Source organism: Peromyscus californicus, unplaced genomic scaffold, assembly GCF_007827085.1.
Source record: "Peromyscus californicus insignis strain IS unplaced genomic scaffold, ASM782708v3 Scaffold_7__1_contigs__length_154581171, whole genome shotgun sequence".
NCBI lineage: Eukaryota > Metazoa > Chordata > Mammalia > Rodentia > Cricetidae > Peromyscus > Peromyscus californicus.
In genome coordinates, this window is record NW_026294595.1 from 85,918,397 (window position 1) to 85,933,465 (window position 15,069).

Here is a 15,069-nt window from a genome sequence, read left to right on the forward strand (position 1 = left end):
GTGTGTGTGTGTGTGTGTGTGTGTGTGTGTGTATTTGTGTATACATGAATGTGTAAGTATAGGTGCCCGTGTAGTCCAAAGGTGTTAAGTCTCCTAGAATTGGAGTTACAGGTAATTGTGAGTCATACAATGTAAGTTCTGGACACTAATTTGGGTTGCACTCTTTAATTGTTGAGCCGTCTCAAGAACTGTGTTAAGAGCTGTTGACTACCCAAGGGAGGCCTTTCCCACTCTGAGGAGTGGATGGGGATGGGGTGGGATGGGGAGGAGGTGGGGGATGGGAGAAGAGAGGGAGGGGGAACTGAGGTTAGCATGAAAAATAAATAAATAGTTATTAAATATTATGATTACTATTAAGTGCAATAACATTTTCTGTGTTGAACTTTTGTTAAATCTTTATTGTAAATATCTCTTTAATGTTTTGGGTAGATGACTAAAACTGTGAAGAGTGGGTCTTTGGGAGGCCCTTCCCTTAGGCCAGGCAGCTTAAGCAGGGGATTATATCCTGAATAATTCCTTTAATGGTAAGTAGATAGAATGACTTCATGAGAGTTTTGGTACTTTATCAGTTAAGATTACAAGGAAGCTGGGCAGTGGTGGCACATGCCTCTAACCCCAGCACTTGGGAGGCAGAGGCAGGCAGAGATCTCTGTGAGTTCGAGGCCAGCCTGTACTACAGAGTGAGTTCCAGGAAAGGCGCAAAGCTACACAGAGAAACCCTGTCTCAAAAAAAAAAACAAAAACAAACAAAAAAAACACAAAATAAATAAATAAATACTATTCCAGACTTAGGAACACTCTAGGCAAGACAAGACTCAGAGGTTCAGTCTGGTGGCTTAATGGGGGTTGTGGTTAGAGATTTGTGTCACGAGCTTTGATAACTGATTTTATGATGGCATAATGAAGACTGAAGCAGCAACTGTAATAGGAACTACTAATTTGTCATTAACCTGCAGTTTCACTAGAAATAACCAAAATCATAATTTAAAAGATTAGTACCATCCTATAAACAGAAGGTTATTTTCCACCTAATGATCAATGAAATTTGTAAAATTGAAGTGACATAGATCTTTTAACTAGCAATATATACAACTTCCATGAACTGGAGAATGTTTGTAGTCAAGAAGATTAGTTAGATCAGTGCGATTAGTTTAGTACCCTATAAGTTAACATTCTAATAATGTAAAAATTCTAAAATACCTACTGAAAATCATATACTAGCATTGTAATCTCTTCAAAGCATTTTTAATCTCTTTGTTTCTTAAAGTGTAAATTGCTGGATTCAGGAGAGGTGTGATGACTGCATAAAACACAGCAAGAAACTTGTCCACCCATGTTATGCTAACTGGCCACAGATAGATGAAGATACATGGCCCAAAAAATAATACCACCACGGTGATATGAGCAGTGCAAGTAGAGAGAGCTTTGGATGCCCCATCCTTAGAGTGACGGCAGACAGTAATCAGGATATGAGAATAGGAGATCAGCAACAGAATGAAGCATAGAGCTGCTAGCACTCCACTGTCAGCATTTATCAAAATTTCTAGAACATAGATGTCCATGCAGGCTAACTTGAGGACCAATGGAATATCACAGAAAAAACTGTCCAATTCCCGGGATCCACAGAAGGGCAGATTTATAATTATAACCAGTTGGCTAATTGAATGCACAAAGCCAATGATCCATGATGTCATCACTAATCCAATGCACATATGTCTGTTCATGATGCTGGAGTAATGGAGTGGCTTACAGATGGCCACGTAACGGTCATAAGCCATTGACACAAGCAGTACCATCTCACCCCCTCCAAAGAAGTGTCCAAAGAAAATCTGACACATGCACCCTCCAAAGGAGATAGTCTTTTCTTCCTTTAGGAAGTCTGTGATCATCTTAGGTGTGGTGACTGAGGAAAGACAGAAGTCAATAAATGAAAGATTGGCCAACAGGAAGTACATAGGGGAATGAAGATGAAGATCAATGATGATTATGAGTACAATAAATATGTTGCCCAAAATGGTGATTAAATAAAGTGAGGAAAATATCACTAAGAAGAAGGCCTGGAGCTCCCAAGAGTCACAAAGCCCAAGAATAATGAATTCAGACACCTCAGACTGGTTTACTTCCTCCATTTAGTTCAGTTCCAAATTAATCTAAAGGAAAATATGCAGTATTAGATTCAGTGAATATCAGAGGATATGAATTAAAAGGACTTCTTAAACTCTTCTGATGGATGTAATTTAACTTACTAATATTGGAAAAGATCTTGACTTTTGAATATAACATTCCCTGTAGCATTCATACATATTGTGTCCTAGAAACTTTACTTTCATTTATTTACACAGATTAATTTTTGTATAAGGTTATAAGAAGAAATGTACGCTAATGAAAATGGCCATTGACAAAACAATGACATATTCTGAAACGCAAGTGAAATATAACTATGTAAAATGTAGAACTATTTTAGTAAATATAGTAATTAACATTTTCAAAGTAGATTTTTGACATGGTTTTTAGAAGATGAAACACAATGGAAAATAACCATACTTTGTAAGGATGTGATAAAAAACTGTATATGAAATGGAAAGAAAAACTTAAGAGAAAAGAAACAAAGTCAGGTGAGGCCAAAGGTAGGTATGAAGCTGAGCACATAAGCATATTAAAATATTCTTAACTTTTTTCTTTCTTGAATTTTATCGTATCACATTTGTGTAATCTTATCATTAAGTAAATAGTTATGAATGGTGATAGAAACATTAAAAAGAATGTGATCTGAATGAGGAACTATAATCAAATCAATACTATATACTTAAAATAAATGTGAATTTTTAAAAAAGAATCTTTAGGAGCTACATGATAGAAAAATAAAGTTCTATATAAATTTAAAGTATTAGAAAAATAGCTCTTTAGTGAATCTTAATAATTATATGATTAATGAATGCATGAATAAATAATTTAGTAAAAAATAGTAGTAATACTAGTTCTAATAAAACTGTCAACATTGCTTCACAATAAAAATAGTTAATTGCATATGAGAGTTGAAAACCCAGTGAAAAGTAGGACATTTAGCCATCTGTGATAAAGAAAAAGTTATGACTGTTAGAAAGAAATATTCTTTGATCATGAATTTCAAAGATTATGGACTCTGTAAAAATTACTCAAATCCTAATCTATACCCAATTACAGTGAATCAGGAGGCCTAGTATTCAGAAAGAAAAAGCTCTACTTTTAAAGTTCATTTGGGTATTTGAGAGAGGGCTCAGTGGTTAAAAGCACTGGCTGCTCTTCAAGAACAGAGGACCTGGTTTCAATTCTCAGCACCCATATGACAGCTTATAATCATCTTTAACTCTAATTCAAAGTATACAATGCCCTCTTCTGTCCTACCAGGCACACATGAGCTGCACATACATACATACAGGGAAAATACCCAAGAACATAAAATTAAAAAAAAAAAAAGCTGAGCAGTGGTGACACACACCTTTAATCTCAACACTTGAAAGGCAGAGGTGGGTGGATCTCTGTGAGTTTAAGGCCAACCTGGTCTACAGAGTGAGTTTCAGGAGAGCCAGGGATGTTACACAGAGAAACCCTGTCTTGAAAAAACAAAACAAAACAAAACAGAACAGAACAACAACAACAAAAAAGCTCATTTGGCCAAATGTGATTTAAACAGAAAATACACTATTTGACATTAAGTATTTATTAAGAACAAAATAGCCTCCAAGAAAATGAAATCTGGAAGCCAATTTGAAGTTAAATGAAAACAGATTGTGGTAAATAACATGGATGGGCAGGTGTCAAGTTATTTCTGAGTTAGAAGACCCTAAGTATCCGAAACTGGGACAATATGGCTATGTAGTCACCGAATAGGATGACTCTCTCATTTCTAACATGTTTGTAATGTTCCTCCTGACTTTCACATGTCTTAGACTGAAAGGCCATAACTTTTAAAAGAGGTGTATGTTCCCTGTATTCACTAATGCAAGATATTTGGGCTAGTGAGGGTAAAAGACATATACACGTTTATTAGATTACTTATGAGCAAACTAGAGAAGTCTTATCACAAATCATGTTGAATTAAATGCTTTAAATATATTTCAATCAAGTCAGAAAGTAGAAAATTTATTTCTTGTTTTCCCTCTTCCTCTACATTTTCATACCTCCCAACTCTGCCCCTTCCACTTTCCTTCTCTTTCTTCATTGCCACTTTGCTTCTCTTTCTTCTTCCTCTTTACTTTCTCTGCCTCCTTTTGATATATCCCAATTTCAATAGATTTGCCAGACTTTATCAAATAACTCCAGAATGACAATTTGTTTCCTTATAACTGATGTTAGTTCCTCATCCTCTATCAAAATTAGGAGATATCTTAGAATTTCATTTGTAAATTAAGACTGTGCTAAAACATTTTTAACCACAACTTCATAATACTGGTAAGGTCTACATTAGTTTCACAGCTGAAAACAGTCAGCAGGTAAACTATTAAATAACATAGTTAATTAAAGAACGAGGAGGATTATTTTCTAGAAGGGAAAGTTGGTTACAGAAGGACTTCCCTGTTTGTAATGCAATAAGATTTCTATGAACTAAGGAGAAACTCATGAAAATTCTTCCTTAAAATGAATTTCTTAGCCAGGCGGTGGTGGCGCACACCTTTAATCCCAGCACTCGGGAGGCAGAGCCAGGCGGATCTCTGTGAGTTCAAGGCCAGCCTGGGCTACAGGGTGAGTTCCAGGACAGGCTCCAAAGCTACACAGAGAAACCCTGTCTCGCAAAACCAAAAAAAAAATGAATTTCTTATGAAAATATATATGTAGAATTATATGTAAATGTATATATAAGAAATATAAAAGTATAGGTAACTGTATGAAAATATTCTATATCTGTACTGATATACTGCCATTACTCATGGCACTGATTGTTCCAGGGTTCCTGCCTATGCAGTCTGCTTACTCTCATTAGCATAATAATATACATAATCAAAATTATTAATGTAGTGTTTGTATTCTGCAGTCTATTACCCACCAGGTTTAAAGCAAGAACATAACTAGAATGTGTCAACTGTACAAAGACTTTTCTGTAATCAAATCAATAAATAAAAACCACTTAAAATTTAGTGAGTGCACTGAATTCTTCTATGAATTTTCTACTTCAGATTTTTAAGGCTATAAATATTATGTTACACCAAAAAGTAAAACTCTCTGCTTATTTTCTCTATTTGTTTTTAAAGCTGTTAGTATTTAGTAGAATTATAAAAGACATCAATTTATACTAATTCATATTGACCTCAATATTAATAAGGACATTATAGTTAACTTTCAAGCATGTCCAATGCAGCAAAAGTAAATCTTTATTCCAAAAGAACACACTTCTAAACCCTAAAGGCATGAAACAGAACTTGGCAAAAAGAATCGAACCATAAACATCCAAATGAAAATACCATTGTCTTCTCAGATGATTTTCATGTTTTAAAATTGCTTATTTCAGAATCATACAAAAATTAATTCTATGCCCCTGTCAGCCTCTCTAATTTCCACATACCAGTTATTTTTTAGCATAGTGTGTGACTAATATTCACAACAGTGGGAGTCTGCCAAACATCATGTATAGCATGTATTCTCTGACATTAACATGTATTCTTTATCATTAACCCATTTCCTTCTGCGATATCACCTTTCAATTTTTTGAGTTAGTTCCAAAATCACAATTTCCTCCATATTCCCTCTCTCTCTCTCTCTCTCTCTCTCTCTCTCTCTCTCTCTCTCTCTCTCATATAATTATTAATCAGTTGTTTCTCCTCTGGAAATTTATTATTTTAGTCACCTCTTAGTGTATGCAAGAAATACCTTACTCCATGAAAACTATGTATCACAATGGTTCAGAATGGGTTTTCTTCAATCAAGTTACCCAAAGGATAATCTTACCTAAGGCAAAATATTCTTCTTGATACTTATCTTCTTGATGCTTATGGAGAACACACATCTCAAGAAAGCTTGACAAAATCTTGATATTTCTGGAATCTCTGTGGGAGTTCCAAAACCTGCCTATTAATATTTGTGGTAAGATGGTATTAAAAATTGTAGAATTATCTTAAATATCCTAGAGATGGGAATGAAGAAGAAGTAAACAACTGTATATAGATCACATTTTATCAGAGAAACATAATACCTGATCAAATGTATTTCCATGGATAAGTCATGGTCCATAGTTGTAACAGAACTCCAAAATAGTATCAAAGTGAGGCAAAACAACACATTTTCTACTGTGCCAAGGGTTCATGGAAAAGTTTAAGGTATATATTTAGTGCTGAGTAGCCTCTTGGGAAGGAAAGTTTCTTCTATCTATATCACGTTCCTTTGAGACCTTGCAGTTTCAGATTGAGAGTATGAGCAGGCAATGCATCTATCTGTTGTTAAAGTCAAGGAGAGTAAATTGGGGATATGATACAAAGCTTTAGATGACAATGATTAAAACATTTCTTTCCTAAACATTTCTAAAAAGCTAATATATTGAAGTACTGAAGTGTTATTTCTCTGTAGATGCTACATGATTTTTGTCAAAAGGAGTGGATGACTGTCTTTGGAGGCTGATCTGTTTAATTGGTCATCAGTGTTTTCCATCATGCTTATATGAAAACAGCCAGAGGGAAACAGAAAAACCTGTTCCCATCTCAAAAGTTTCTGTGCTAATATGAACAATGTTCTGTGTATAATATGCTTTAAAAATCTGTGTGAGCTGGATATTTAGCTCAACAGTAAAGCAGTTGTTTAAATACCAGCCCCACAAAAAATAATTGTAAAAAGAACAACTAAATTATTAATACTGTCCTAAGTAACAAAGAATAATAATGATATGTAAGAGCAACACATATTCTTATCACTGGGACACCACTTGGGTCATGTCATTAAAAACAAAAAAACAAACAAAATAATATTTTTAAATGCTAAAGGTTTCTGTGTCTGGGTAACACTATGTGTTCTTTCTTATTTCTTGGTAATATTTATGAATCTTTATATATTATTATATAAACTGTAGTACCTACAGAAAGCAGGACATAGGAGGGAATTCAGGACTGGTACTATAAGCTTAGCCAGCTACCAATGGCCAGCGAGGTTCTGGACACTAGAGAAGAACCTACTACTAGCACTTTCCACAACCAGTGTAATTTCTAACTTCATTCTAAATACTCACCCTTGTATCCAGAGATAAGTGTAATTCCATCCCCTTATTAAATATACTTCTTTTTATGACAGATGAAGTGCAATGGTCAAAATACAGAGAACAACACACCATGAGGTGCCCAAAATAATTACTACACCAAAGGCTCAAATAACATCAAGGAAGAGTGAGCAGAAAGATATGAATGAGAAGTCTAGGACTCCTGCTGTGAGTAGTGTCATCTGTATATAACAAAGGATCAGTAACCATTAAATCTCAACGATATGATCATCCAAAGAAGACATACATAATGATATCAGTTGACATACTAGTGTGGGCTAGAGAAGTCTCATAATCTCCACCCCTAGATGAAGAGTTACTGGCAATGAATGGCTGCTGTAAGAAGGAGATTTAATCTTATACAGGAACAGGCCCTATAATAGGTTTTCAATCCAAATTGGTCATATATATATATTATATATATATATATATATATATGTGTGTGTGTGTGTGTGTGTGTGTGTGTGTGTGTGTGTGTGTGTGTGTACCATATACATAAACAGGCATATTTATATGAAATATTAAGGGGACTCACCAGGTTGTATGTATGTGTGTGTACATATGTTGTGTGTATGTGTGTAACAAGAATAATGAAAGAAGAGGTCATAAATTTGAGAGTGAATAGGAGAAATCAAGAGGAGCTGGAGTAAAACATTATAAATATAGCCCCAATAATGAAATCTCAAAAACTTAAGTTAACCAAAAATAAGATGATCATGCTACCAGTGCCAGTTACATATCTAATCCAACCTTAATCAAATCTCCAGCAATATTCTTCAGAGAAATCTTTATAATATATAGTTTGACAATTGCATATACATATATATATATATATATATATATATATATATATATAGTAACAACTTTATACATGCATACATACAGTGTATTGTGGTTGTATGTGTCTAGAGTTACAATTATCTCTGTATCCGATATCCAGTTACTCACTCTTCTCTTAATTATTCTTCTCTATGAGCCTCTTTTTCTTCTCTATTAATACCCCTTCTACATTCATTCATGTCTCTGAGTTTTGTTTAAAAAAATTGAAGTTCGTATAGAACCACAAAATTCCTGGTATAGGTATCGCATTACAGATTTCAATTTGCTAAAGGGTCCTAGTAATTATAGAAAGCATGATACTGTCACAAAAATAGACAGGTAGATTGAGGAACTAGAACAGAGGACTTACGTATCATTTCAGACAACTACGAATGTGTCAAAAATACACACTGGAGAAGAGATAGCATGATAAGGGGTTAACATCATGTTGAAGACTGAAATTAGATCTTATCTCTCATCTTGCACTGAGATTAACTCCAAATGAATCAAGTATCTCAACTCTGAGACTTGTAGAGGAAAAAGTAAAGAGTACATGTCAAGATGTAGTAGTAGAAATACATATCTCAACAAGGCTTGGGACAATCAGATAATCAAGTAAAAAAAAAACCTGAGACTTCATGTAAATAAAAGCCTTTGGTACAGTAAAGAAATCTGTCCATCAAGTGAAGACACACACTGAAGAATGGGTAAAATCTTCAAGTGTCTAGAATACACACTGAAGAAACTAAACACCAAGGAAACAAACAATACAATAAAAAGAGTTAGCTGTGGAACTAAACAGATATCTCAAAAGAAGAAAACCAAATGGCTCATAGGTACTGGAAATGTGTTGAACATCGTTATCTACCAGGGAAAAACAAATTGAAACTACTTGAAGATTCTGTATCACACCAGTCTGAACGACTATAAAAAAATGACAACAAACGTTAACAAAGATATGGAGAAAACTGAGCACTTTATCCAGTGGTTGTGAGAGTGTAACTGCTTTCTGATTAGATTCCAGGTGCTCTACACAGAAGGTACTGGAAACCTGTTCTAAAAGTCATGTGACTGGAGGGGTCAAACACCCCACTGGGGATCCTACTGCTGCAGTTTTGCTATATGGTCATGGTGTCAAACTAAATATCTAAATATTTAAACTTACCATAGATTAGTGCTGCTCTCAATTTTGATTAGAGAAACTTCTTTTTGCAGTGGGAAGCAGTCACAAAGTATTAAGTATTAAGGCAACTCCACATAGTTAAAAATACCATTGGACTGAATTCTTCACTAGAAACAAGAGCTCCAACCCAATCACTTGAAGATGAGTTTCAATCTTGTTTATTCACATGATAAAGAATAACATTGCACATTTATCTCATAATTCTATTATAGAAAAATAGATCTATAAGAGCTGAGAAAGTTAAAACTAAAATAGGCACGAATTCTTACTTCCATGTTAAAACATGACACAAAGGGAGATGAACTGTCAAGAGACAACTGGGTTTGAGTATTAGGTAACATTGCCTCGATAATCTTTGTCTATATATGAAATGTGTAGTTATAAATAGAATATAATTATCAATTAATATTGATGATTTTAAAATGGAAACACTAATTGCATTAATTAACCTAAAACTTGGTGTCAGATGTTCCCTAGAATACTCCTTGAATATATTTCTAGTGGAATTGACTATCATGTCAGAAGACTTAGAGCTGACTCACAAAGTTTGTGACATTTGAGATTAGGCATAATGGCATGACAATAAAAAGGGGGAAATTAGCAATATGGAAGGGGAAAATAGCAGAGGAAATATATGAGAGAGCTTAATAAAGGAATTTAATATTATGTGTATATGAAAATGTCATTATTTAGTCCATTGTTTTATACAGTTAATATGTTGACATAAATAATTTAATGATAATGAATTAGTAGCTACATGGTTTTCAACAATTATTGGTCAAAATCATATATAAATCATACTATGCAATAAAATGTCAAGTGTTGCTTTTCTTTAAAAATACTTTGGTTTCCTTTCCTTTCTCAGCAAATACTTATTAAAACAACTAGTATTTCCCTCTTTAAGGCCATGGGATTTTGAAGTACAATTCCCATGGTAAATGGTCTGGAGACTTAGGTCACCAGCCGTCAGGTGGTCACCAATTGCTGTTGTCAGGTTATAGGTAGCTAGAGCATTGGTAAGAAGCATTAAACACGCAGTATCCAAGAGGAAGACACTTTCTAACAGGTAAAGTAATAGTGGAAATGCTACTTTCTAGTATTAGCGAATACTGGTAAGTAGACATTGATAGCACACTAAAGTTACTAAACACTAAACAAGAATCCATTCATGGTGGACATTCTTGAAGTCCCAAAACAAATATAGAAGTTGCGTTGCACTAGATAACCCTAGGTTTCATTTTGATTTTCAAAACAATTTTAGGGTCTGGATCATATTTTCTTAGAAACCAATGAAAATGTTAAAAAAAAAAATAATCTTAGAAAGTCCAGATTAAAGCAGGAAAAGTACCAATACACAGATTCTAAAGACTTGACCACCTCACAGAGAGTGATGTTCTGAACGTAGTGGCTGCTGGGGGTTTCAAACAGTGAGCAGGTATAAAAAGACTCAGGAAATACCCCCTTCACGTGCTATCTTTGATTCTCTTGTTTTGCTTGTTGTGAACCTGAGCCTGGTCCTTCATCATAGTCTTAGAATGGTAGGTCAGTTTGAATGCAGCAACATACCAAGCCTTTAAGTTTTATTTTAATTACTTCTGTTGTAGCCTTTATAGTGTTGTCTTGCTTTATTCTACCTTCTCTACCATTTTCTTTCTTTGTCCATGTCCCTCCCCCTCATCTCTTCTTTAGTATCAGTCGAATAACTGATATGTTTTAAAGTAAGTAGCAATGGACTGCTCAAAAATGTGAGTTTTAATGTTCGCCATGAATCTGTAATTGAGGACACTCTTTGTAGAGTGGCATATATTTTCTCGCATTTTAAACCTTTATTATAGATTTAAATGCTAGTTTGGATAAATCTGAAATTGCTCCATTGAATTTACAGGTCTGCTCTTCTTGAACCTAGTATTTTGCATTTACAAATCCACTTTTGATTAACACTGATGTAAAATTCTTTTAGACCATCTAAACAATACAATAATATAGAACTCAAGAAGTGAAAGCCACATGAAATCCCACCTTTGAGCCTTCACCATTGATGGTGTTATTTGGTGTTTCTTCTTGAGGAATATTTAAATTCAAACATGTTTACAAGTAGTCATATTACTATTTTTATACTTTCTCTTGTTTTTCAGTTAAGTAGAAGTCCCTCTAGACTTGTATATGTAGAACTATTTAGGTGAGTTTTAAAGTTTCATATTATTTCCTTGTATGTATATACTGAGATTAATAGATTCATTATTTACACTTTAAACTATATTCTGTGTGTGAGTATATTTGCCACATGTTTAACATTCACTCTTGTAATAATGCCTACATTTTAAAAACTACTAAATGTCAATTTATAATACATATTCAATGTACAAAATGAGATTTCATCTTGAAGTCTTAAAAATATTGGGGATCTTTGGCTGATCTATCTCTTCTGCCCTTCCAAATCTCTCCTATTCTTCCCGTATTTATTGGCAAAACAGAAAGAGAATGACTAATTATGGATTTAACAGTTGTTTGACTTGTTCACTGTATGTGTTGATTTTGTTATGAGTTCCCTATACAAATGGTACTATTTTTCCAAGCAGACACCTTTTTGGTAATATGTTGACAATCTTATGAGTATTTATATTCGGATTGAATGATGACTATATTTTTATACATCTGAAGACAATATTGTCAGTAAGAAATATTTAAATATTTAGAAAATAAAAACAAGGGAGAAAAGAAAATCACAACTTGTTTTTAGCAGTATTTGGCTTACTTTTTTTAATTTTATAATTTAATTTAATTTTACATACCAGCCATGGATTCCCCTTTGTTAGGGCTTCTTTTTTAAACTGAAACCTTTGTGGTTTAATAGAATATTTGATTCATCCACACAATTAAAACACATTGCTTATGTATATATTTTGTAGTCCAGAATATCAGTATTTTAAATTTGTAAATGGCATTTAATTCCTTTAGAGTATTGATTATAGGCTCTATACAAAAAAAAAAAAATCTCTTCCCATTCACCTCAGTGATTGTCCTAGTATCCTTGCTCAGTCTTGCTATATTTCACCTGGTGTTTACCGTATAAATTTCCATCTGTGTGCACATGGCAGGGCCTCCTCACATCACCTCTGCAGTGTTACCCTTTGGTTATGGTACTTACCAGATATCTACAATGAACAGTGTGTCCATCCTGACTGCCTCAATTCATTCTTAGAGTATCTTAATGCAGGGAGCCAGGCATGAAGTAGAGTGATGACCATGGAAATGACAGTCATGCGGAGGCTGGAGGAGACCTTGCTGGTGTCTGTAAAGTAGGGGGTGCAGATATAGGATGGTCAGTTATCTATTACTCTGACACATGCAAACTCACTGAAACTTGAGATTACTGTTCCATCTGAACTGGAGGCTGGCACCCCCAGCATCTGTTTCTCCCTGCACTGATACAAGTATGTGCCACCACACTCGACTTTCAAGCAGGTGCTGGGTATCTAAACTTAGGTCGTCACGCGTGCATGGCAAGCCTCTTGCTCAGTGAGTCATCGCTGCAGCCCTATTTCTGTTTCATATCTGAATGATTATTTGGGGTCAACGAAAATTCACGATGGGAAGCAAATATGGTTTGCAGGTTTCATTTGTTACAGCTTGGTGTGAATAATTCATCAGCTCCCTAACACTGTATATTTCTCCACTTGTGCTACAGCAGATTACTTGGAGTCCTCCTTTCTATTTTTGTATATGACCATTTGAAAGTAGTAATTATGATCAAGCTACTGCTTAGTAAACTTCACAAGCTTATTATGGGTTTCAGTGAAAAATAAAATTCTAATCGTAGATCCAAGATTATGTCTAGCCTGCCCTCCATTCTGATCTCCATCACTATTTTTCTCACCTATTTGTCAACCTATCTTGGATTCTTTATGTGAACCAGTTCCAAAGATTGGAGTTCTCCACATTCTCTTGAGTAGTAACAAGGCTATTATCAGTGAGTGAATACCACTGTGATGAGTCACATAGCTGAGATACTTCAAAGTCTTCTTCCTTAAATGTATTGTCAGAGTAGATGTTGCAATTTACTTAGCTCCTGAGGAACTAACAGTCCATTTTTCACATGAATTTGACCTAGTTCCTGGCAGATAACCATCAACTATTTATTGCACAGAAAAACGATTTAAGGAATTTTCAAAATGCTTTCTAGTGATAATAAAAACTTATTTAGATTTAATTCAGTCAGAAAATACTCTGAATTGTTTTTTAAACTATATATTGATAACACATTCTTTTTAAAACCCCTTGGTTTTCTGTCCCTTAGGTAACAGCAAAAAGAGTAAATGCTTAAAACAAATTACACAGAGGTGTCTGAATTTGTGTTTCTGGGACTTTCAACATCTAGACCAATACAACATTTCTTCCTTGTCTTCTCTATGGTGTTTTATGTAGCCATTGTGCTGGGAAACACCCTTGTTGTGCTTACAGTGGCCTTTGACCCACGTTTACATTCCCCTATGTACTTTCTTTTGGGAAACCTCTCATTCATTGATTTATGTCTTTCCACCTTAACTGTTCCCAAAATGATTTCTGACCTGTACTCTGGGCACAATACCATCTCATTCCAGGGCTGTGTCTTCCAGATATTTGTCCTTCATGTTCTAGGGGGATCTGAGATGGTGTTGCTGATAGCCATGGCCTGGGACAGATATGTGGCCATATGCAAGCCCCTCCACTACCTGACCATCATGAGCCCACGGACTTGCCTTTTGCTTCTTTCTGGTGCTTGGATTATTGGGTTCCTTCATTCAGTGGCCCAGTTAGCTTTTGTTGTCCATTTGAGATTTTGTGGTCCTAATAAGATAGATAGTTTTTACTGTGATCTTCCTCAGTTTATCAAACTGGCCTGCACAGAGCCCCACAAAATGCAGTTCATGGTTACTGCCAATAGTGGGTTTATTTCTGTAGGCACCTTCTTCTTATTGATTATCTCCTACATTGCTATCCTTCTCACTGTAAGGAAACATTCATCAGGTGATTTGTCCAAGGCCCTCTCCACACTTTCTGCTCATATCTCTGTGGTGGTTTTGTTCTTTGGACCATGCATCATTGTGTACATGTGGCCATTTCCTACTGTCCCAGTGGATAAGTTTCTTGCCATTCTGGACTTTCTGATTACACCCATCCTGAACCCTGCAATTTACACACTGAGGAACAAAGACATGAAGGTGGCAATGAGAAGAATGATTACTCAGCTATTCAATCTGAAGAAAATGTCCTAATCTACAGAAGCACAAAATGTATCTTTGACTGCTCTCCTATAAGCATAGCTGAAGACTGCTATGTTGAGACAATTTATTTTCCTTTATTCAGCAGTTTAAAACTATTGGATAGTTTGTTTCAAGTTAACTGACAATAATGGCATACTTACTGGAGTTGATTATTCATTTTGTGCTGACTATACTTTTATTATCCATAGAAAAGCTAAAAAGAAACTAATCAATTTCCACCCGTAGTGTATATTTGAAAAGCTGCTTTTATAAGTTGATATCTTCCTATCTTTCTTGAGGAAAAAAATAAATTTGTATCTCATAACATTTATATTTTGCCAAGCAAAGTATGTTCACTTTATATGCTGATTCAGGATGGTTAGTACATTTTTCTTACATTATACTATCAGTTTGAAAGAAATGTAATGTGTGGAACAAACTCTGAAAATATCTTATATTCTAAGAAATTGGAGCTTTTGCTGGATTTCAGAGCCAAAGTTCATAGTACACCTTGAAGTCACTTAATTTTTTACCTCCAATCTACTGTGTACTCAAACTGTTTAACCTGGATTTAAGAGAACGTTGTAATAATCATCCTTACTTACTTT

At 34.7% G+C, this 15,069-nt stretch overlaps 2 protein-coding genes across 2 annotated transcripts; one reads left to right on the plus strand and one right to left on the minus strand.

Moving 5' to 3' along the window:
- Positions 1 to 1,217: 1,217 nt before the first annotated feature.
- On the minus strand, positions 1,218 to 2,129 carry LOC128101826 (olfactory receptor 4K3-like). Its single transcript, XM_052725219.1, has one exon. The coding sequence runs from the start codon at positions 2,127 to 2,129 to the stop codon at positions 1,218 to 1,220; it is 912 nt and encodes a 303-aa protein (XP_052581179.1).
- Positions 2,130 to 13,534: 11,405 nt separating this feature from the next.
- Positions 13,535 to 14,473, plus strand: LOC128101815 (olfactory receptor 4F6-like). Its single transcript, XM_052725209.1, has one exon. The coding sequence runs from the start codon at positions 13,535 to 13,537 to the stop codon at positions 14,471 to 14,473; it is 939 nt and encodes a 312-aa protein (XP_052581169.1).
- The last annotated feature ends 596 nt before the right edge of the window (positions 14,474 to 15,069 follow it).

Excerpts from the sequence above, each read along its gene's own strand:
- LOC128101826 (XM_052725219.1), bottom strand. The coding sequence starts at position 2,129 with ATGGAGGAAGTAAACCAGTCTGAGGTGTCTGAATTCATTATTCTTGGG.
- LOC128101815 (XM_052725209.1), top strand. The coding sequence starts at position 13,535 with ATGCTTAAAACAAATTACACAGAGGTGTCTGAATTTGTGTTTCTGGGA.